The 24005-nt window shown below is 38.2% G+C and overlaps 1 protein-coding gene across 1 annotated transcript in view; it reads left to right on the plus strand.

Moving 5' to 3' along the window:
- Positions 1 to 24005, plus strand: part of LOC142078944 (dynein axonemal heavy chain 5-like) — a 174753-nt gene that overhangs the window by 121779 nt on the left and 28969 nt on the right. Inside the window, exons 63-71 of the mRNA XM_075142294.1 lie at positions 1334 to 1489; positions 1759 to 1941; positions 5210 to 5380; positions 5799 to 6177; positions 7272 to 7543; positions 9401 to 9565; positions 14104 to 14371; positions 19118 to 19239; positions 20466 to 20813. Of these exons, the coding sequence (XP_074998395.1) occupies positions 1334 to 1489; positions 1759 to 1941; positions 5210 to 5380; positions 5799 to 6177; positions 7272 to 7543; positions 9401 to 9565; positions 14104 to 14371; positions 19118 to 19239; positions 20466 to 20813 (2064 nt within the window). The remainder of the gene's footprint in view (positions 1 to 1333; positions 1490 to 1758; positions 1942 to 5209; positions 5381 to 5798; positions 6178 to 7271; positions 7544 to 9400; positions 9566 to 14103; positions 14372 to 19117; positions 19240 to 20465; positions 20814 to 24005) is intronic.

Below are 24005 nucleotides of genomic sequence, written 5' to 3' on the forward strand. Positions count from 1 at the left end.
TGATAGAGAAAGAGAAACATAGAGGGAAGTAACTGACTTGCAAAATTAAGACCAGACAGGATCAGGCAGTTGGTGCTGCATGGCAATAACATTTTAGGGTAAGCATTTTAAGAGGAAAATAGGGAAAAGAAAAAGGGAGGAATTGGAAAAAGAATGGTGGCCTGAGGTAGAATGGAAGTCTAGTGATCTTTGAGGCATATCAAACACAAAGCCCAAATTTAGGCTGCATGTTGATGATTAAATGCATGTGATAAAAATATTCTCAAAACTTACACGGCTTCGAATACACACAGATGCAGCCTCTAAATGCAGAGGAAGCTTTCCTGATGAAAATTCAATCAGTTACGGGCTTTTAGACATCCTGGCTCAGGTGTCAGCTGTGTTAGAAGAATCTGAGTTCTCCCCCTGTAAAGTCCAGGAGGAACAGAGTTATGTCAAGAGTCTAAATACTCAAATGTTTAGATTATGCCTTTACATCTGGGATATTGTAATTTGCTATGGTCTTGTTAGGGTTATATTGTTGGTCACTAAGACACTAACTTCATACCTCAGTTTCATGTGGATTAAAAATGTAGGAACATGCTGGTTTGGTGGATACACATATGCTTACATTATAACAAAGCTAAAAGTGCAGAGTGGTGGAACATAGTATTAATTTTTAAATAAAATACTGTTTTAAGACTGTGTAATGTGCCTCTAGATATTTTAATCATACCTTTTTCAAAGAGCACTGTCTGCAAGACAAGGATTTATTTTAAAAACTTGTGTATCCTGAGTTTTTTTCTGGTAAAAAACCCACCCCAAAACCATGGCTTAACAGATGCCTGGAGATGCTATTCAATTATCATCTCAAAGGCTTATGTTAAATTTATTAAATTTAAATAAATGAAAAGGAGTCTATGTGATTTTTAGCAATTTTAAGCCTTTATATTGTGAAATAGGAACTGAATTGGAAATTCAACATCTGATGTGAGACCAGGCCTCCTATGTAACACTGGTTCTCTGTCTGAACCCTATAAATATTTCCCTACTTCACATTAGTGTTCTGAGCATAAATCCATTAATATTTAAAAGGTATTAAGATAGTACAGTGATTAGATAGATATGCAGATAAGTAAATAACTAGATAAGAATAAAGAAGTGTGATCTTCTATTCTGTTAAGCTTAAAGGAAAACTTCCATTCATTTCAGCAGAGGTGAGTGTTGGTCCCTAAAATGTAATCATTTGTGTAGATATCCCAGGATGAGTATAATTTTTGAAAGTTGCAATAGATTTTATACTGTTTTCTATGTGCTTGCAAATGCATGCTATATTGTGAACCAATCTTCCTAGGTTACAGCTATGAACCACAAGTTCTTCAGAAGTCATATAGAAGACTGCCTGTCCCTTGGCCGACCTTTGTTAATTGAAGATGTTGGAGAGGAACTTGATCCTGCTTTAGATAACATCTTGGAAAAAAATTTCATAAAATCTGGTTCAGCACACAAAGTAAGATGAATTGTGAACACGAAATTAAAAAACAATAGGACAGATGCTGGGTATCTGGTAGTCTGGATACTGCCGAGATTCCGACCTTTGCAACACTTAGAAGGATGAGTAGTGAACTCATGGGGTTGGATTTTTTTTACCCCTGAAGCAAAAAGTTTAAAAAGTGTAAATGAAAATGTAAAAAAAGAGTTCATTTATTTTTCACTGGATAAAATAACTGTTTTTTTGAATTCAGCTTTTGAAAATTGAGTAATATGTTTTATTTTCAGGTGAAAGTAGGTGACAAGGAGGTAGATCTGATGAAGGGGTTTACCCTTTATATGACAACAAAATTGGCTAATCCTGCCTATACTCCAGAAATTAGTGCAAGAACAACTGTGATTGACTTTACTGTTACTATGAAAGGGCTGGAAGATCAGCTCCTTGGCCGTGTCATCCTCACAGAGAAACAGGTATCTAGTAGCTTGCAGTATTTGTATAGAGGGAAGGCTTGTTCAATATCTGCACCATGAGTGGATATATTTAATGTCTTGGTTGAAATCAAATGCAAGAACAAAAATGTGAATGAAAGTTTAGGGGTTTGTGCATTTGCTGAAAGGCAATGTGGAGCTACTTTTTAATTGAATGGAGGGACCTAAACATTTATTTTAAGATCTGGCCTTGGAAAGAGAAAAAAGAAAATTATTTATTAAAAATACATTACAAGCATATACATGACATACATAAAACATCTTTATTCCTTCATATATAGAAAAAGCTCCTTATTCAGTCAGAAACCTCTTTTATTTCTGAATTCCTTTTTAAACTTAATTTGAATTACATGAAAAAATGCTTATGAACTCAAACTACTTTTGCCAGCCAGGCTCTAGTGTGCAAAGAGATATGAGATTTTTAAGGAGCCCTGAACACTGACTTGACTCTGCTCTTACTAAAATTTCCATTGATTATGTGGAAGCAAATATAAAGAAGAAAATCCTCTCTCAGGTGTTTTTTGTGAGTTTTATTTCATAATATCAAATCTGAGACATCATCCACAATAATTTAATTCCTAGATCATTCCTATTTCTTTTTGTGTATCTAATTTAACAGTGTGGTTATCCAAAAACTTAGGAGTCAATTCATCATAGGCACTGGGGACAAGGGTGGGTTTTTTACTGTGGCAGTCATACCAATAAATACATAAATGTTATGGTCCAATTACACTAAAATGAAATATTTGCTTCCTTTCTCATTAAAGTGAAAGCACAGAAGTTGTATTTCACATCAAGTTGAAAGACTTACTTATTTCAAACGGAACATTTCATAATTGTGTCTTTGTGAGAAAAGTAACAAAGACTAAGGTTTGGATTAGCAGAGTTGCTGCTTTCAGTAACTCACTCAGGTAGGCGTACTCATGTGAGAGCATTTCCCCACCTAAGGGAATTCATTCCTCCTTCTTCAACTTCCCAAAGCATGTTCTAACCAGTGCGTTTTAGTGGTGCTGTCACTTTCTCCAGCCAACACCTTTCCACTTTGCTCAAACGAGCATTTGCTGAAGTAAGGACTGGAATCTAAGTGCCCTTCCTTCAGTCTGAGAGTCACAACCAGAGGCTAGAAAGTTATTGTTATGCCCAAACTTCCTGTGAATTGTTCCATGAAAAACGGAAAAGCTACAACAGCAGGTACTGATGAAAAGCTATCCATTAGCAGGGTGGGACAAGTGCTGGGGATGCAAAACTTTTAATCTTTATTCTGGTAGATGTATGTTTATGTAAGCAAAATTGAACAGCATCAGCAGGAGTGGCTGGGACTATCCTGACTGAGTAACTTACCTCTGATGGGAGGCAGAGGTTTAAATCAAGATAGAAGTGAAATTGGTTTCTCATGACCTACATGTAAAACTCATCTCCCCCCACACTGATACCCTCACTCTGTGTTTTTTTTCCTGGACAAAACTGTTAGAGAATTCATATTGAATGTATGTAGCAACACGTAGATTGCATTTTGGGTCAAAAACATAGTCACTGAAAAATATTCATCCAATGCTGTGTATCAGCTGAAGAGAGCTGCAAGGGTAGCTGGTTAGTATCAGCACTACTTGCTGCACAGGGACATGGCCGCAGGTGATCAACTTGTATTAAACTTTTTCCCGTTAGCAGATATGAAGAAATCATGGCTGTTCTGTCTCTTCTGTCTCAATATGAGACGAATGTCCCGGTGTAGATAGCCAGAGCCAATGGAGCTCTGATAAATTTAGTTCAAAGAAAAGACAGAGCATGAACAGAGAATCTGAAGAACAGGTTTTCTGTTACAAAGAAGAAGACAAGTTTATGATCACTGAGCTAAAGTAATAGATTAAAGGAACCAAGATATTCTTAAAGATTGCTAGTGATCAATGAAATATATGATCAAAGAAGTGTTTATTCTTCTCAGCTTTAAAGGTTGCTCCTGTAACTATATGAAAAAAAAAATTGTTATCAGTATCTTTTTGTGCTTTGATAATGAAGTTGCTGCTATATTTGTTCAGAACAGCTATTTTTTGTATTACGAATGCAGTCGTGAAATCCTCTTGCAAACAAAAGCCTGGCATCTGGTATGTTTGCTAATTTTCTGAAAGATATTCTTTACAAGCTTACAAATAGAATGGGTGAGGTGCCTGTTCTTAAACTAAGTATGTCCTTAAGTAGAATTTAAGCATGTTCTTAAACGCCTGTTTGAGTGTTCTGTAGAACTACTCCTTTTGTGTAATTCTAATCTTTTTTGCACTAATGTAAAGGAAGAGGAGAAAATACAGAAAATTTGAAGCTGAATGACTGATGCTTAAGTCATTGTCCTTTTTTGGGATGCAGTTTTTGTAGCTTCCACAGAGCTACATTCCATAGCCCTACAATATATTACAAACAGGTTTCCAAATAAGAAGTTTGTGAGGGTAAAGAAATTTGTCACTTCTTCTTTGAAATACAGGAGAGCCTCTCCTGTACTGCATAACTCTGTACATCTCCTTTTTCTCTGACTTCGCATATTGACAAGAATGAAAATAAACTGAAGCTATAGGTGTAGGTAGACTGGAAATATTAACTACCCTTTTTTTACAGGAAGGTTGACTTGATTGATTAAAGAAAGGTAGCCAGCAAGGGTATCCCTGAGCTGTGCTGGACTGTGCAGTATAGATGCCTCATTTCACTTGGCATTGTGCTGACTTGTCTTTCATAGTTCCCTTGCCATTGTCTGTCTTGTAGAAATAGCATAAAAATTCCATATGACATAGATTAATAATTGTAACATTTCCTATTTTATAAGCAGTAGAGGAGTGTATCTTGCGAAGTCACAGAATCATAGAAATTAGAAATGGAAAAGGTCATCTAGTCAACTTGCCTAACAATGTAAAATCCGTCCATACAATGCATCTTTCAGTCCTTTGTCTGGTTTAATTTTAAGTACTTAATGTAACGTGGCTTTTATCACTTCCCATTGGAAACTAACTTTAGTGCTTTGTGCGTCTTTCTAGGAGGAAGCTTTTCCTGGTAATTCTGATGTATTTTCACTCCTCAGTATGCTGCATTAATCAAATAAATGCAGTATACATAAAAATGACTTTAGTATATAATATTTCTGTATTTTATAGAAAAAGCAGCAAAGCCTCCAATCTATCATGCATGAAATCACATGTTTTCTGTGTCATTTTAAGGAATCTTTCTTTGAATTAATCTCAAATATTCTAAGGAAAATTTCTGAATACAGGAACTGGAGGCAGAAAGAGTCAAACTGGTGGAAGAAGTGACATCTAACAAGAGGAAAATGCAGGAGCTTGAAGATAATCTACTCTTCCGTCTAACTAGTACGGAGGGCTCTTTGGTTGAAGATGAGTCTCTGATAGAAGTCCTAAGAATCACTAAAACAACAGCAGAAGAGGTGAATTTTGAATGCATTGCAAATACATTCTCTAATTGTAATTCAAAGATTATTTGTAGACAGATTGTTTTTCTGGTTTTGTTTTTTCCATTCAGAGCCATTATATAACATCTGACTTCTTAACAAATAAATAGTAGAAACACTATCGTTTTTTCTTCATAAAATGTTGCAAAATTAAACTGGATACTGCTTTATATTCCAGGCATACTTTGCAGATGTAAGTTTGAACCAAATCCCATTGTGCTTGGTGTTTGAACGCATGAAGACACAATGTCTGTGTTGAAACACTGACAGAAGGAAGCAAAGCTTTACTAAAAATACCATTTTGATCTTAATCAAGACCTTTTCTTTTTGCTTGTGCAGTATAAATCACAAGTGACATGATTTAATCTTCATGGTCTTTTCCATTAATTTTAAGGTCAGTGAAAAATTAAACATAGCAGCGGAGACAGAGGTGAAAATCAATACTGCACGTGAAGAGTATCGGCCTGTTGCTGGTCGTGGTAGCATCCTTTATTTCCTAATTGTGGAAATGAGCTTAGTTAATGTCATGTACCAAACATCCTTACGGCAGTTCCTTGGCATTTTTGACCTATCAGTGGAAAGATCTCAGAAATCTCAGATCACAGCAAAAAGGGTAGCATATGTAATCGAGCATCTCACCTATGAAGTCTTCAAGTATACAGTTCGAGGGCTGTATGAAAATCACAGATTCCTGTTTACGTTGCTTCTGGCACTGAAGATTGACTTGCAGGCCAAGAAGATTTCACACACTGAATTTGAGACACTGGTCAAAGGTAATTTCTCTAAAAATGTTCCTGTTTACATATGTCTGTGAACGGCCAAATTCAGATTTTGCAGTGCTTGCACTAACAATATGTTGTATCTAGTGGATCTAATGTTTTTTAACTCTTGAATGAAAGCGTATATAGCCCAAGAAGAAATTAAGAGACAAATTTTCCAAAACAAGAGCAATATAGATTATTATCAAAATAATGCTTAGATGAGGGTATTTAACTGTTTTACATTGCAAAACAGAAAAAAATATCCATTACTTTGTAAGAGACCCTATAGTTTTCTTCTGTGTGCCTCTTTTTTGAGTTGCCACATACCTATGTCTGTGAGCTTGGAGACAGGCAGCAAAATCTCTTGTGAATGCATGAGGACTCTGTACCACATTTAAGTGTCAGTATAAAAAAAGTGGAAATCTGTTGCATGTTACAAAACATCGCATTATGCCACCACTGCATGTCGCTACTCAGACACAATGACAAAGAAAAATTTTAGTAAAGTTTATAAAATTTGATGGGGGTGGACCCTACTGTCTCCAAGATATGATAAGTACAATCAGGTACTGAGATAAGACAAGTACAGTCAGGTACTTGCCATCCAAATATCTCAGTTTGCTTTGCAAACACTGATTTAATGTTCAGCTGTGACTCAGCTGTGTTGGAGGTGCAAATGGGCATGAGGCTGGAGTGATGATTAAGCTAAGAGGCTGTTGAAGTTGCATGGTTCTGGAAATGAATGCACCATGTGCTTTCTTATTCTGTAGTCTAGGTGAAGGGGGATTGGACTAGCCATAGGTCCTTTCTACATCTTGTATGAAGACTTGGGTTTGAGTATCCTTTTAGGTAGGCAAGTTTTATTCCAGCTCTACAAATGGAGAAAAAGCAGCACAAAAATTACTGGGATATCAGATTTGGGAGGCACTGAGAGCACTTCCCCAATAAGTCTTTGTTAAATGACTCTTCCATGCAAATTCTAGGTCTCCGTGTCCTGGTCTACAAAAATTTTTACTCCCTAAATTATAAAAAAAATATTTTTTATTATCTGTCATTTTTCTATTTAACAATGGTTGTTTTCCTCTATACTGCTTTTCACTTTGCAGGAGGTGCCAGTTTGGATCTGAATTCTGTGGAACCAAAACCAAAAAAGTGGATCCTTGACATGACATGGCTCAATCTTGTGCAGTTATCTAGCTTGTACCCTTTTAATCAACTTCTGATGCAAGTTGTTAGGAATGAGAAGTCTTGGAAAGCTTGGTTTGATGAAGAAGCACCTGAAAAAGCTGTTATTCCTGATGGGTATGACAGCTTACTGGATCAATTCCGTAAACTGCTCCTTGTCCGTAGCTGGTGCCCTGATCATACCGTTGCCCAAGTAAGATATGCTTTTGTACAATGGTTATGCCACATGGCATCTCCTGTAGAACTGCTAGTTCCAAACTTATGTTCTCTGGATTTGTTTTTATCATAATATTTGTTGCAGTGAGCTATTTTGAAAATCAGATCTTGAAATCCTTGTAATAAATATATGTGAAAGAAATATTAATTTATTTAATTACAATGAATTAGAAAAGGCATTGGCAAAACATGAAATAAATTGCGTTGGAGCTGTAAGAATACCATTCTTTTTGTGTGGTGCTTCTAAAGTGGAGTCATGAAACTTGCAAAGCAATTGCATTCTTCTGGTGAATCAGAAGATACATCCCTATTTTTTCACAGAAGTGGAAAGAGAACAGTTCACTTTGATGAAAGTGCACTAAAATAGCAAATAAACTGTTTACTTACCCTCCATGCTGAGGAAGTAATAATTAAGACTCTCTCATGGCAGATATCATAAAAGAAACTGCAATAGACTAGCAGTTTCTCCACAGTCTGTGATATTTGGATTTTTCTTCTCTACATAGGTCTATAAGAGATGTATATGAGTATCCTCTGTGATGCCTATGAGTATCCTCTTTTCACTTTTTTTGTCTTTAGCTACACTGAAAAGTAGCACTTCTGATTTCCTGCATATCTCAATTTTACATATTACATGTTCTGATAGCATCTGTGTTGTATTTAGGGGACACCATTTTTTCATGGACTTCTTTTTCACAAGACCCTTTCCATCCTTCTTCCTTTTCTTCTCTTCAGCTGGTGAGAGAGAAGTATGGGAGCTCCATCTGCCACAATTTAAACAGACAAAAACAATAAAGCTGATACTGCTCATTTATCAGCACTCCTATTGTCTTGCACAACCACTGTCTCTGAACAGTGGTTTCAAAAACCGTAATTATTTTAATTTTTGAGGAAAGAGGGGATTCTTTTTGTTACTATCTTCTTTATCTCTTCTTTCCCTACTGTGTTTCCGCAAGTGTTACAAAATTTTACCTCTCTTCGCTAGGGCAGAAGTTACATTTAATAGTGGGTGATTGAGTTATGTTTTCCTGGAATTGGCGTCTTTCTCAGTCCACCTTGTTCCTGGGTGTTTCTCTCTGTAATACATACCTCAGAATCTGTGCTAGTAGTTCACACAGTTGGAAAATCTTATCAGTCAAAAAAAGTGTTTCATACGCCAGGATAGCTTTAGAAGTCCTTTGAGAAAATGTCTGTGACAAGAGGACAATAGAGGAAGGTTTGACCTTTAAGGATAAAGTCTGAGCTGTGTTTGTGTTTTGTAGAAACAGATATTCAGCATAAGAGACTTAAATTGGATAAGCACTGGACAGGAGAATTTGTTTGAAGTTCCAACAAATATATGGAAGCTTGTAACTGGGTCAGATGAAAGATCTGTCTAATCTGCTATGCTGTAGAGACAGTGTCAACAATACATGCTTAGAGGAGCTAAGAATGGGGCTGGTATAGAGAAACTCTTTTGTTTGGCTATCCACCAAGCTTTAGCAGTCAATAATTTAGGGACAATACCTGGGCTGTCTTCAGAGCCAACAGTAGATCTATTCTGCATGGATTTCTTTAGTTCTTTTTAAAAAACCTTTTAGCATCCTCTAGCAACAATGTTCACAGGATGGCTGTTGTGTGAGCAGAATTCCGTCTTTTCTTTGTTTGAAGTTTGCTATCTGAGGATTTCAATGGTTGCCTCCTGTGGACTGTATCTTTTGTGACACAAAAGTTGAAAATGAAAGTTTAGAAAGTCGTTGCCTTCCAGTGTAGGTATTGGTAAATTCCACATCAGTGATTAATGCTAAATAAAAAAAATAAAAGGTATATATTTCTGGTAATGTGTTTTTTTTAGGCTCGACACTACATTGCAGAATCTCTTGGAGGGAAATACGCGGAAGGATTTATCCTTGAAATGGAAGCAATGTGGACAGAAAGCGACTGTCGAACACCTTTAACATGCTTTTTATCAATGGGGTCTGACCCCACTGAAAATATAGAACGTCTTGCAAAATCAAAGGTATCCTCCTAAACTGAGTTTGCTAGAGCTGATAAAGACATTTAAAACTATCTTTTGAACTAGAAATGGTATTTCTACATTTTATAGAAGTTTGAATGATGATACTTATATTCATACCAGTGTTCTCTGGAAGTTAATTTTGGACCAGTAGCCAAAATGCATTTACTGAGGAAATGGAAATGTTACATTCTTGCTTTTTCCAGTTGTTTGAATCCAGTTGTTTGCTGGATAAAGAAAATCCAGCAGACTATGATAGTCCATTACTTAGTGAAAATACTCAGCTGTAAGAACAAAGCAATACTTGTGGTTTACACTGTGTTGCATTCACTGTAGGAGCTGACAGTAATGACGATTACAGGAAGATACAGAAAAACATCATAAATATGGTGACAAGAGAAATTAATTTGGAGACCCTACCATTCAATGAGTTCACTTGATAGAGATGTTCAGCATTTTTTTCAGCACAGCATCATTTTAAGGCACTCTGTGCTTTATGTTTTATGGTTCACAATGTAGATGCAAGTGTAATTTTCCCAAGAAGAAGTTATTCACAGTAGATCTCCATAAATTTTCCTCCCTGTTAGAATGCATCTTCATTTAGAGGTGGAGGATTTTGGTATGCACTAAGTAAGGCTTGCTTGCAAAAGTGGGGAGCACCCACAAATCTCTTTAGCTTATTAATTAGAAAGTTTAGATGCTCGTTCTCTTTGAAAATTAGGACTCTCTTATTTTATTTGTCTGACTGTGATAAAGAGTGCTTAAATTTAGGATCTAACTCTCACTTGAGTGTTTAAACTTAGGAATCTTAAGTCTGAAGTTGTTGATGTGATCCTTGTCCTCAAAAACTGTGCAGCCAGATAGCCAGCCAATATACAGACATAGGGAGGGAGAAGGATGGCTGTTGGGTGAGGAGGATTTTTAGGTTTATTTGAAGCAATGCATTGGAAGAACAATTTTATTCCTATTCACAAAATATTCTATTGCCTTTTTCTAAGATATGGGAGACATTTTGGCTTTGTAGATGATTTTAAATTAACTGCAAGTATATTTATAGACTAGAAATGGGTAATTTTTTTTAGTCCATTTTCAAGTCAAAGTAAACAGATTAGGTGGTTGTGATTGGATTCCTGTTTTCATGGCCTATGGTATGAATACAAATGGAGTGTCAGCTTTGTGATGATGTTTTCATTCACCTATTTGGCTCTTCAACATATGTATCCTATGAAATGTACTCCTAGATAAGTACTTACCCTGTCTCTAGTAGGAGTTAGTTTCTGTAATCAATAAAGAGAAAGAGTGGCTCCTTTAAAAGCGATTCAGAGCACAGAATTGAAACTTAACTCTGACTTGCATTGAGGAGTTGAGTATTTCTATCCCATTGGCCATGTAAGGGGACAAGGGACACTAACCTCCTAATAGAGTCACTTGAAGTCAGCTGGTCACTTAGAGTCACTCTTGCAAGGAGCGGAACAAAATGCTCTCCCATTCTGTCAAATCTTAAGCAAGACCTTAGCTTGTCTGGGGAAGTGCTGGTAGGTAGAAGGTGCTCTGTAATTGTGACTGTTAAAAGACAGCAATTTTTGCCATTATTCTGAAAGTATATTGCAGTGGGCAGTTTTAATATGTTTTCATGCTTTAAGGAAACATGTATAGAATAACAGAAAGTGAGATGGCAAAAGAGCTAAAGGGATTGCCTTGTTTATTCACACATGATTTATGAACAAAGCAACATCAGCTAGGCTGTCATAACCTGAAGTTCAACTGTAATGTCAACTGTAAATGTAAAGTTAACAACTGTAATGTTTAACTGTAAAGTTCTTGTCTGATCTCTTGAAGTAAAGATCTTACCACACAGCATATAGAAACCTTTCAAATATACAAAAGCCATCCAGATTCTGCAAATCAAATTACAAACATAGATCTTTTTTTTTAAGTAAAAATGTATATTAACATTGTGGGACTGGAGGAACACTTCAGTAGTTCTCTAGCTTTTGAAAAACGTATCTAGTTTTCAGAAACATTTGCAAGAGAGCTTTGTGCTTATTTTGCTAGTTTGTCAACAAATTGTACTTAGTTCCTGTCTTTCTCTGGGCTTTCTCTGCTTTTATCCAGAATAAACGTTTGACTTAACATAGGTTAACTGCTCCAAGGATCTGATCTTGGTATATATGTGATTCTATTCCTCCAAAGTAACCTATTTATTGTTTGGTGGTTTTTTTTTTCCTTCTTAATGATAAAAAACTTCCAAAAAACACGCTGAGCCTATTTTTCAGGGATTTCCCTTTTACAGGCATGATTTGTAGTCTTAAAATGGGTTGTCAGTACTGATGGTACCTCTAAGCCTGATATTAACAATATAAATCAATTATCTGCAGTTGGAAATGTTAAAATTTGTGGCCAGAATTTATTTTTCACTCTAAAATTTAGTTGTTCAGATGGCCGTCTCACAAAGAAATGGAAACAGTATCTGTGACTACTGAGCTATATAACCTTGTTTATAAACGAAGCAAGCTCTATCTTAAAACTAGTTGGATTTCTGCCCCCTTTTTTTTTCACCTGAAGATGGAGTGAAAATTTAAGTTTCTGAATTAAAATGAAGTTCATTATGCCTAGCACTTTGACTTCATTTAAACCAGACATTTTTATTATTGTAGAGATAGTTTCTTCTTTCAGGGAATGATGCACAGAACCTTCAACAGAACTGTCAGGGCCACTGTAGTGACTAAAATGATAGTATTTTCATCTGGATAGCGATGTATTAAGATGACAGAGATATATCGGTATGACTCATTATTGAGAGAAACATTCTCTCAATACGCAGACATTTTGATAGTTCTTTCAGAAGGAGAAAAATAAGGACAATCCATAGTGAAAAATATTTTTTCCTTGTCTTGATGTTTCTATAACCTTTAATGATTGTACATTTGAGAGGTAACATTGCTGAGAAGAGCAAATTATGAGCAGATGCTTTGTTAGGGAATAATGTACCAGCTGAATATTTATGCACTCTGCAGGGGTAGTCATAGTCTGACTTATGGAGTGCCAGCTGTACTCAGACACATCTTAGAAAAGGTAAAGTTTTTGCTCCTCCAGCACATAGCCAACTTCACAAGCTATTTAGCTTTGCTTCTTTTAGCTGCAATTTCAGGTTTTAATGACCTGAGAGCAGGATTTAACTGCTTTCTGATCTTTGGCATTCTCTTCCCCTTAAATCTTTCACCAGGATGAGGATCATATAGAGCAGCTGTATTTATACTGTTCAGTAAAGTCAGGTCAGGGCCTGTTCTCTGACCCTAAGGCCAAATGACCCAGCACAGCTTGTGTCCATACGCTTAAACGTTTTTGTCCTGCAGAAGTAGCGTAGCCTCATCCACGCTGTTTAGGACTGGATGACTTCCTTCTTTTTTGTTCACAGTGAGAGAGTCCCAGTAGTTCTCAGCCAGCTGAAGATAGGCCCAGATTGAGAAGTCTTTATGCAGCTTATTGCTCACAGCATGAGGGATACTCAGCTGTAGGTCTTGTCCATGAAACTAAGGGTTTTCATCAATTCCATCGCCCTCAACATGTATATAGAATAATATGCTCAACTGGGTTTGATAATTCTGGTTTTCCCTGTTAGGAGTCAGGTAGCCAACCTAAGCCAGGGGACTACTTACTTAACAAGAACAGGGGTAGTAAGAACATAAGCAAGAGGGGGTCTGCTTGCACATTACTTACAGACTTGTATGGTCCTGATCGCAACCTAGTCACCTTGTCTTTTTCAGATCCCCTTGTGAGAGCGTGTATCATCTTCTGTTTTTCTGAACAACTGGTTTTCTTCTCCCACGGCCTCTGGAGGAAAGACTCCATAAACTTCCAGAATTATTTTGTTTGCATTTATGAGCTTTGTCTCTTCTGAATCCGGAAAACTAACAGCTAGAAAACTAGCTAGAGCTAGCAGATCACTGAACTAGAATCCTCTGAATCAGTGGCTCCACAGCTGCCAGTTAACAATACAGGATGTTTGCTAAGGAATGACTTAATATGAACCAATCTTTCCTGTCCTGCCTGCTTCCTTGACAGTTCTCTGTTAGATGAAATATGTTAAGACAGTAAAAAGACACCAAAATTTTTGGCTTTACTCTGTGCATTAATTATTATGTTGACCCATAGTATCTGTCCATCTCAAGGTAGTCCACATCATAGGAAAAAGAATAGTCAGGCAGCTATGTTGCTGTGTGTATGTCCTGTTTTATTTAGGAAAGTGGGGAAAAGGAAGGGAAAATGTTTCAATTGTCTTACCCCATTGACTTTGTCAGACCTGCAAAAAAAGATTATGTCCAGTGGATGTAGTTTTCTTTCAGCAGTTGGAAGGTAAGAGCAACTTGGAAGGGTTTGCTTTTTTGTTTACTCTGTTTTAATATAATCAATCTCCATTGATATTAGCGGTTTTCTTTGTGGCACAGTGTCACTACACATGGACCTGCAGAAGCAATAAATCATGTGTATAATCATTCTAAAGAACTATATATAAAAGAAACTTCCTTTTTTCCTTCCAGAACATTCCCTGTCGTGCCATTTCAATGGGTCAGGGCCAGGAAGTCCATGCAAGGCGCCTGTTAAATCAGTGCATGCAAGATGGAGGATGGCTCCTTCTGCAGAACTGCCACCTTGGCTTGGAGTTTCTTAGTGAATTAATGGACACCATCACAACAACAGAATCTATGAGTGAAGGTTTCAGGACCTGGATCACTACAGAGGCTCACCCAGAGTTTCCTATTAATCTTTTACAGTCCTCTATCAAATTTACTAATGAACCCCCTCAAGGTAGGAAACCACGCTTTTTTTGAGTTTTGGGGCTTGCTTTTTCCTGCCCCCTTTGTATCACTATACTCTGTGCAGTGTTTTAGTTTTTATTCTCAGTTGTTTCATTAGCCAAATACAGCACTGTGTAAGTCAGTCTTGCGATGTGTACAACATGACTCTTTTGGGGACAAAATGGATATTGTTTGCTTTTGTAACAGAAATTTATAGTGATTTTGTTGTTTGTGTAGAATCTGTGGAGAATGCCAGGTCAGTGGTCCTTTTTTAAGCCTAGTACACTCCAGCACTCGTTTTCTTTCTGTCCTGTTGACACCACCCAAGGATGCAGAGGGGAGCCGATCCTGTGCTCCACTGGGTAAGGAAAAGGGAGGACTTTTCTGAACACCCAACCGCAATCTCCCAAGCTCCAGTATAGAGCTGTGGCTGTTGCTTCTTGTTATGTCATCTGGCACTGCTGACAGGAGAGTGACGCCAGCATCTTTGTAATTGTCCTTCAAGAATTTGTGAGCTGCTACTGAATCACCCCTTAGCCTCTGTCACAGGCAAGACAGTTAATAACAACCCATAGTGGATCTGAATACTTGGGGTTTACTTAAGAACTGATGAGATTAGGGCTTTTATGCTACTTGCTTATTTTACACACTCATTCTGTCATGCTCCCAGCCTCCTGTATTGCATTCGTTTCGTCTTGACTTCCCTTCCCATTGGAGAGATCGCTGCTGGTCCAGGAAGGTCAGGCAGAAAGTCATGTTGGTTTCATGCTGTGCAGCTACTTGCAGCTACCAGTCTTGGACATTACTGGCCTAGGTCCCTGGGCATCCCCTGGCATTTGTCTCCATCTATCTCCCCTACCTCCAGGATCTTTCCTCACTTCCAGGATGTTTCCTCAAGCTAGGATGTTAATCTCATGCTTTCTGGGCCTCTAAGCCCCCAGTTTTCCTAACCTAAGTAGTCTATGTGCAGAAGCCCAATGTGTGATCAGCATCCTAATTGGCAGTTCTGACTCATGTTTCTGTATTAATTGGAGGATTCGGGATGTTTCACTTTTTGCAGCCTGTACCATTCGCAGCTGGCAAGTAGCAGGTTTGTCCCTGAGAGTTCAAAATTTCAGTTTTGGGCAGCTACCATCCCTCATATGTGGATGCAATCATCTGCCGCCTTTCAGTGTTCACAGTTTAAGTTGTTTTTTGCATACCACAGCCTCCTCTTCAACAGACTAAACAAACTCAGCCTTCTTATCCTATCTTTGTAGGTGTCATGCACTCTCAGTATCTGACAACCTTTATTACCCCGTCCAGTTTCTCCACACCTCCCTTGTGTGCCAAATGTGGACAATATATCTGAGGGGAAGCCTGACCAGTGCTAAGTGGAAAGTGATAAGAACTTCCTTCCCTCTGCTGGCTGTGCTTCTTCTAAGGTAGCCCATTATCTGGATTGCCTTGTTTGCAAGAAGAGTGCAATTTTGGCTTATAGTCAACCTGGCATCTGTGATAACCCTGAGGTGCTTACCAGTAGATCTCAGCTAGCAGATCTCAGCTTGTACAAATGCATAAGGTTATTGTGCTGCAGGTGCAGAACATTGCAATTCTCCTTGTTGAACTTCTTGCAGGTTTTGTTGGCCAAGCCTTCATCTCTCTCTAGATCCCTCTGGATTGATGCTCTGCCATTTAGTATGTCAGCCACACTCTCTAATTTAGTATCGTCTGCAAATTTGTTGAGGTTGCCTTTGTCTCCTTATCCAAGATACTGATGAAATATTGAACAATATCTGTCCCTGGTGTACTTTGTTTTCTTTCTGGCTGCTAGGATATCTCAAGCCATTGATTACTTACTATTCTGTGAGCTAGTAACCAACCTGCTAGCCTTCTACAATAAGATGATTGGTTTAGTAGATGAGGGGAGAGCATAGGGTTTACCTTGTTTACCTTGACTTGAAGAAGGCTTTTGACATAGCCCCCCAATACATCCTTATAGGCATACTGATGAAGTAGGCATTACGGAAGTGGACAGTGAGGTGGATTGAAAATTGTGTGAACTCCCAGGCTAAAAGGGTTGTGGTCAGCTGCACAAATTCAGCTGGAGAGCAGTCACCAGTGATGTACCCTGGGGGTCAATACTGGGGCCAGCACTGGTTAAAATTTTCACTAATGACCTGGATGATGGGACACCCTCAGCAAGTTTATAGTTGATACAAAGTGGGAAGAATGGGCTGGTACACCAAAAGGTCGTGTTGATCAGTGGGAGTTTCACAGGCTGGAGAAATGGACTGACAGGAATCTGCTGAACTTCAACATAGGGAAATGACAAGTACTCCCCCTGGGGAGAAAGAACCTCATGCACCCATACGTGATGGGGCTGACCAGCTGTAAAGCAGGTTTGCAGAAAAGGACCTGGGGTTCCTGATGGAAATCAAGTGGAACATGAGCCAGTAATACACCCTTGGAGCAAAGATGGCCTGCAACACCCTCAGCTGCATTAGGAAGATCATTTCCAGCAGATAGAGGGAGGTCATTCTTCTCTGCTCAGCCATGGTGAGAGCACATTTAGAGTGGTGTGTCCAGGTCTGACCTCCCCAGTGCAGTGGACAGAATGAGTCCAGTGAGAGGCCACAAAGACGCTGAAGGGATTGGAGAACATGACATATGATGAGAGGCCAAGAGAGCTATGATTGTTTAACCTTGAGGAGAAATGGGGTATCTTATCAATGTATATAAATATGTGATGGGAGTGAGTAAAGAAAACAGCAAGACTTTTCTCAGCAGTGCCAAGTGACAGAAAGAGAGGTGATGGACACAAATGGAAATCCAGGAAATTCCACTTCAGCGTCAGAAAAAGCTTAACCCACTCTGAGTGTGGTCAAATACTGGAACAGCTTGTTCAGTGAGTTTGTAGACTCCATCCTCAAAACCCACGTGGACAAGGCGCTGAGCAACCAGCTGTAGATGACCTTGCTTTGAGAAGGGGTGTTGCGCAAGGTGACCTCCAGAGGTCCCTTCCAGCCTCAACTGTTTGGTGTTATTCTGTGTGATATGAAAACATCCAGCTTTTCTAAGTAGTCTCTAACCTGTTGCTCGCCTGCTGTTGAATGTGTCTCTCTTACCCAAACTATGCTGCTACTTGCAGACATCCTTTATATGTTTATAGAAGCAACTTACCACCCTGCCTTATATCTACTCATTATGTATGATGAGAGAAGGTTAATTCATGTTTTAGACTATGGCAGAAAGAAATCCTCAAGTCTGACACTTATTTTGTCTTTTAACTCCCTCATGTTTAACTAACTGTGTAATGCATTAACTTGCCCTTCATTTATATATATATGTGTTGCCACTGATTGCAGTTAATGAAGTCAGTAGGAGCTGAGAATTTTTATCCAAGGTTGTATTTAATGCCTCAGTCATTTAAACCTCTTATTTCAGTATTCATCTTCCTTTGAACATTAGTAAGATGTCTACAAAATGTCTGATCTTGTGAAAGACATCCTGTTTCAGTGTATAGTCTCCACTCTCAAGAGCAGTTAGTCACTCTGCTGTTAAAAATTTCTTACTTCTTTCTCTTCTCCTCCCCTCTTTGTAATTCAATGCTCAGCATCTTTTTATTGTACTGTGACCCCTCCTTATCATTCAAATGATAACACCCTATAGCTCCAAGAGGCTATTTTATAAATCAGGTTATAGCCAATTTACAACTTGCATTTTAGTAATAGAAATATGCCCAGTGTAACAATTTAAGTCAGGATGAAATATAAGCAGTTTTAGTTTTCTGTTACGTTAGTAGCCAATGTGATAAACCACTTTTGTTTGATTACTTTGTCTTGATTTTGGAAATCTCTTATGATACCCTTATATATTTTGAAAAGCTGTTCTACAGGTTTTTTGTTTGACAGGATTTATCCTTGTTCTACAGGATTTTTATGAAGTAGGAAAGAAGCAAAAGGGCTTTTATTGTGTCATAGGAAGTATGATGACTTGGACAATCTATTCACTGCACTTGAAATCTGTCTTTTTAGACTTGTGTTAAGCTGATTAGGTGGAAGATATTGTAAGGGGGACCTGGTGTCCCTCATGCTCGGTGTTGTCTGCCAAAGGTAGATGATACTTCAGTAGCGCTGCCTGAAAGCATCTGGGAGTAGTGGGGCTTACATATTCATGGAAGCTGAGATTGTATCAGTATCATCTGCCTAAAGCTGTTCCTGAGATAGGAAATGTCAGTGCTCAAACAAACCTCCCCAAGTATTAGTACTTCCGCTATGAATTTAGGTTCTCGTCTTATCAGTTTGGTGCCTGTATGCCAGTTTGAGAAGCTGCGTACAGAATTTTGAGATTGTTGTAGGAATGAAATCTAAATAAAATTGTCTTCAGTAGAACTAAAATCTCATTTTATATGTAAATATCGAAACACACACTCTTGGATATTCATTGCTATATTTCATATGATGTTAGGTGTCTTTTTGATTGCCCCATAGTTGCTGAATAGTTATGTTTATTTCAGTTGTTATTGGTAACATTTAGAATATTGTAATTGTAATTCCTTCCAGACTCCTGAACTTAATTTGGTGTGAAACAAAATGTAATTGAAGTTTGCCTGCTATGACCAGCTGAACAGATAATTGATTCAAAGAGATTATTTGAAACTATAAATAAGATGATACTGTAAATTGGAATAGAGAATTCTGCTTAACGAAAGTTGAACTTATGGGTTCCATACATTTTTTTACTCATATATTACATTTTTGTACTTATTTTCTAGGTGTGAAAGCTGGCTTAAAACGAACATACTCAGCTGTTACTCAGGATCACCTAGAAGTGAGCAACATGCCACAGTGGAAACCACTGCTATATGCTGTAGCATTTCTTCACACAACTGTTCAGGTTTAAAAATACGTTTCTTTTCTTCTGTCATAAAGCCATGTTTCACTTATTAATGCACCGTGTTATTAAATGAAAAACATGTTTAAATGAAAATCCCATGTTGATAAATTAATACAAATAAAATAAGAAAGAAAACAACACACCTCTATTACCTCAACTGTCTTAGAGCTTAGAACTCTGCTCATGTTGATCTTGTACCTCCAACAGGCATTTCAGAGGAAAAAAGGACAGTCAACCAATGATCAGTTAGTGTATTCTTCGGTTAAAGTCTTTAGGCATGGCTGTGTGATCTGTCTTTCAACTAACTGTTTTTTTACTAATATTTTAAATCATAAAAGCACATTAAAGGAATTTACATCTTGGGTTGGAAAACCACAGTCTTAAAACTGCTGCTTTCACAATGAGAAGGGCTTAGAGGATGAATATAAATTCTTCCTGCACTGAAACCTTAGGAGGAAATTAAGGTGGAAGATAATTTTGGGTCTTGCCTTTCAGGAGTTCCATTAAAGAAAGTGCTTTATGGATTAACCACAACTTTTCATCATTCTGTTGATAGATTTTGCAGTATCTTTAGTTTATATTTGGTGCCTAGTTAATCTACCTCTGTGGCATCCATGCACTGATACATTGTGGTCTAATGGAAGCCTGTGGTATGCTTGTCTTTGGCCCATCACTTCTTTCTTGGTGGAAATTAAGAATGTTTAAATACAAGATACTGGCCTAACAACTACATACTGCCAGCTGCATCTGTAAATGATTCAGTAAGAAGCAGCTTTTGCTACTTGCATCTGCACCATGCAGAGACATCAGTGGTACGAATATACCTAGTCCACAGGAGGACCACAGACAGTGATCAAGGCTGATGAGTTTGGACATCCTTTCCTAAAACAGTAGCTTCATTTTTGAAATTCAAAAACTATAGTTCTAGTCTCACAGATTTGCTGAACTTAAAAAAGAGGATTTTTTCTTTGTGAAAATGTTAATATTCCTCTTCTTTGTTTGTATCTCTCTACTGATGATGGTAAATTAAGGGATTTATAACTACTAGATAAGCATTTGGCCTTGTGTGTGTGTTAAGAGAAGAATAATTTTTTTTAAGTTGGTGAAATACAGCCCCAGCTGGACTACTGTGTTCTCAGCATATTTCATGTATTTTTCTGTACTTAATGTTTTCTTCACAGTTAATATCAATCAGCTTTTTACCTTTAACTCTATCTATTTTACAGGAAAGACGAAAGTTTGGTTCACTGGGCTGGAATATTCCTTATGAATTTAATCAGGCAGACTTTGCAGCCAGCGTGCAATTTGTTCAGAATCATTTGGATGATATGGACATTAAACGTGGAGTGAACTGGAGCTGTGTTCGATATATGCTTGGAGAAGTACAGTATGGTGGCCGTGTAACTGATGACCTTGACAAAGCACTGCTGAATACATATGCAAGAGTGTGGTTTGGAGAGCATATGTTTAGTGAAAAATTTTGTTTCTACAAAGATTATATTATTCCGAAAGGGAAAACAGTTGAAGACTATCTCCACTACATAGAGCAATTGCCAGTGATTGATACACCTGAGGTAAAATATTTCAATATATTAAAGGGAGTTTTTGTCCGATAAATAATTTAATGAGGTATATTTTCCACAGCCATGAATGTATAGGTCAAGATTAGCAGGCAGACCATTATAGTGGGTATCTAGTGTAGATCTGCTGACCAGGAATAGGTAGATGAGGCCTTCTTCAAACAATTGGAAGAAATCTCACATTCACAGGCCCTGGTCCTCATGGAGGACTTTAATGACCTTAATTATCTGCTGGAAGGGTGATACAGCAGGGTTCAAGCAGTCTAGGAGATTTCTTGAGTGCATTAATGACAACTTCCTGGCACAGGTAACTGAGGAGCCAACAAAGAAAGGCGCTTGGCTAGCCCTGATACTTATGAGCAAGGAAGAACTGGTCAGGGATGTGAAATCCCTGCCTTGACTGCAGGGGCCAATACTGTTTAACATCTTTGTTAATGACCTGGATGATGGGGCAGAGTGCACCTTCAACAAGTTCACAGGAGATACAAAACTGGAAGGAGTGGCTGATAGACCAGATGGTTGTGCTGCTATCCAGAGAGATCTGGACAGGCTGGAGAACTGGGCAGAGGGGAATCTCATTAAGTCTGACAAGGGGAAATGCAAATTCCTGCATTGGTTGTCCTGGTGGACAACCAGCTGACCATGAACCAGCAACGCACCCTCATGGCAGAGGCCAACAGTATCCTAGGCTGCATTAGGAAGAGGAAGGTGATCCTTCCTCTCTGCTGAGCACTGGTGAGACTATATCTGAAGTTCTGTACCCAGTTCTGGGCTCCCCAGTACAAGAAAGATACGGAGTAAGTCCAGAGCAGGGCCATGAAGATGATTAAGGGACTGGAGCATCTGTCATATGAGGAAAGGCTGAGAGAGCTGGGACGCTTTAGCCTGGAGAAGAGGAGGCTCAGGCAGGATCTTATCAATCTGTATAAATACTTGTTGGGAGGGTGTAAAGATGGAGCCAGAGTCTTTTCGATGGTACCCAGTGAAGGAACAAGAGGCAATGGGCATAAATGAAACAATAGGAAATTCCATCTGACAACAAGAAAACACTTTTTTACAGTGAAGGTGGTCAAGCACTGGAAGATGTTGCCCAGAGAGGTTGTGGAGGATCTTTGTAGATATTAAAATCCCAACTGGACACTGTGCTGGACAGCCTGCTCTATCTGACTTTGCTTGAGCAGCTGGTTTGGATTAGATGACCCTCAGAGGTCCCTTCCAAACTAAACTATTTTGTGATTTTGCAATTCTGTATGGGATTGAGCAGACATGTGAACTGAGAAATAATGAAGATAAAAAAGCCATATGGTCTCATTTTGCAAGTTATAATTGAGAGATTATTCCATTTTGACAACAGGAAGGATGTTGCCATGAATTGATGGGGTAGAGTGCAGGGTAGCTCCTGGTTGCAACTACTTTTACATGACCCAGTGCATGTATACTGCAGTGGTCACATTAATTGGAGGACTGCAACTTTCTGCTCCCTCTAGTACAGGCACACGTGATGAAGTTAGTTAAAATTGAAACAGAAGTGAATGCTCTGGATTTCTGTCTCATTGCTATTAAGTTGATAAATGCCTTTGGAAGTAAGTTCTATTAAGATTAAATAGAAAGGACTGAACAGAAAAAAACGGTTTTCTGTTGCTGGTAATGTGCTGGCTGAGAGAGTGAGTAGATTCCAAGGTCATAAATTAAACTTGAAAAGTTTTGAATCTCTGAAGGTAGTGAAACCAGAGCGCAAGAGTATTTGTGCTGGCAGTGATGCACCTTTTCCAAGTGAGGGTAAATGCAGCCATGATAATGCACCAGTGGGATCCACCTAAGCCCAGGTCATGAAGTGGTTCCTATCAGTGTACGAACCTTGACTCTATCAGATTTCAGGTGCTACTTTCATGGATCTGCTTTTCTAAGCACTTGGGAACCTATCTCACAATGCTGCAATGTATTTTTAAAGTATTTTGATGCCTGTAAAAAATCTGTATGTATGGTTTGATATAGGGGAATTTTACCTTTGACTTTTATGTAAATAAGATCAAGTCCAGGAATACAAACATCTTTTTCTCCTTCACGTTTTCACACGTTAGCAAGAAAGCTACGACTTTCTTCTGTCATTCCAAAATCTGTCAAAATTGCTCATGGAAACCTTCAACCTTTTAATCTCCCAATCGTCTTCGTTCCACAAAGGATATTGTGCTAATCAAAACAGTGTATCTTTGTTTCCTTCCCTTTCCATTTTTGCTTAAGAAAGAAAGACTGAATAAGTCTCATTGCTGTATCCTTGCTCTTTTGATGAAATTTCAACCTCTGATCGGAATAAACACTGACTTCTGAGGAGGGCTATTGAACTCAGCAATCCCTTTGAAAATGACTTTGATTTCAGAGGGGTATAGAGCTTTAGCAATTGGTTTTGAGGATTTATCAGGCTAACAAAAATCTTGAACGACAGAATCCGACATCCTCTTTTTAATCAAAGTTCCCAGAGATTTTGGATCAAAAAGAATGAGAGATTGGGCTCCTTGATTAATATACAGGACATCCAGGACATTGGTCTACCCACTGCTTTACTACTCTGGTTTCTTTGTTCTTATTCCTTCATACATCACTCGCATGAAAACATAGGACCAGAGTTGTCTCCCATGTAACATCCCTGTCTTTGGCAATATTACACCAATTTTGAAGTTAGCCCTTGGACTAGCAGTACAATTTACATTCACAATAGCAGATATTTTTCTTGTTTCTAACTTGGGCTATAGCATTGACACAAAATCTGCTAGAGCAAAAACGAACAAACAAATCCTTATTGTGCAAGAGCAAAAGCAGAAAAGAGTGTATATTCACATGTGTATTTCATTCCATATAGAATATGAGTGTAACAAAGTGCATTGATTTTTTCACTTTTTACAGTTCTAAATATTCAGGTTGAATAAACCACTATGTGTAAAACATGTTAAATCCTACTTGGAACCTAATTCCATGCTAGTAATAGTCACACCTTCTCTCACATGCAATATTAGGTCTGTACCGTGTTCTTTGTGCTGTTGTAAGGATCAGATCCACAACTGGTGAAAATCAGTGCAGCTTTGCTGGCTTTGACAGATGCAGCCAGTTATATCCCTTGCCTCTGAGTTTCTAGATTTGCAAGCATAACAATATTACATATGGCCCTTTTTATTCTGTCCTTAGAGTATG

The sequence above is a fragment of the Calonectris borealis genome, chromosome 2 (assembly GCF_964195595.1).
Source record: "Calonectris borealis chromosome 2, bCalBor7.hap1.2, whole genome shotgun sequence".
NCBI lineage: Eukaryota > Metazoa > Chordata > Aves > Procellariiformes > Procellariidae > Calonectris > Calonectris borealis.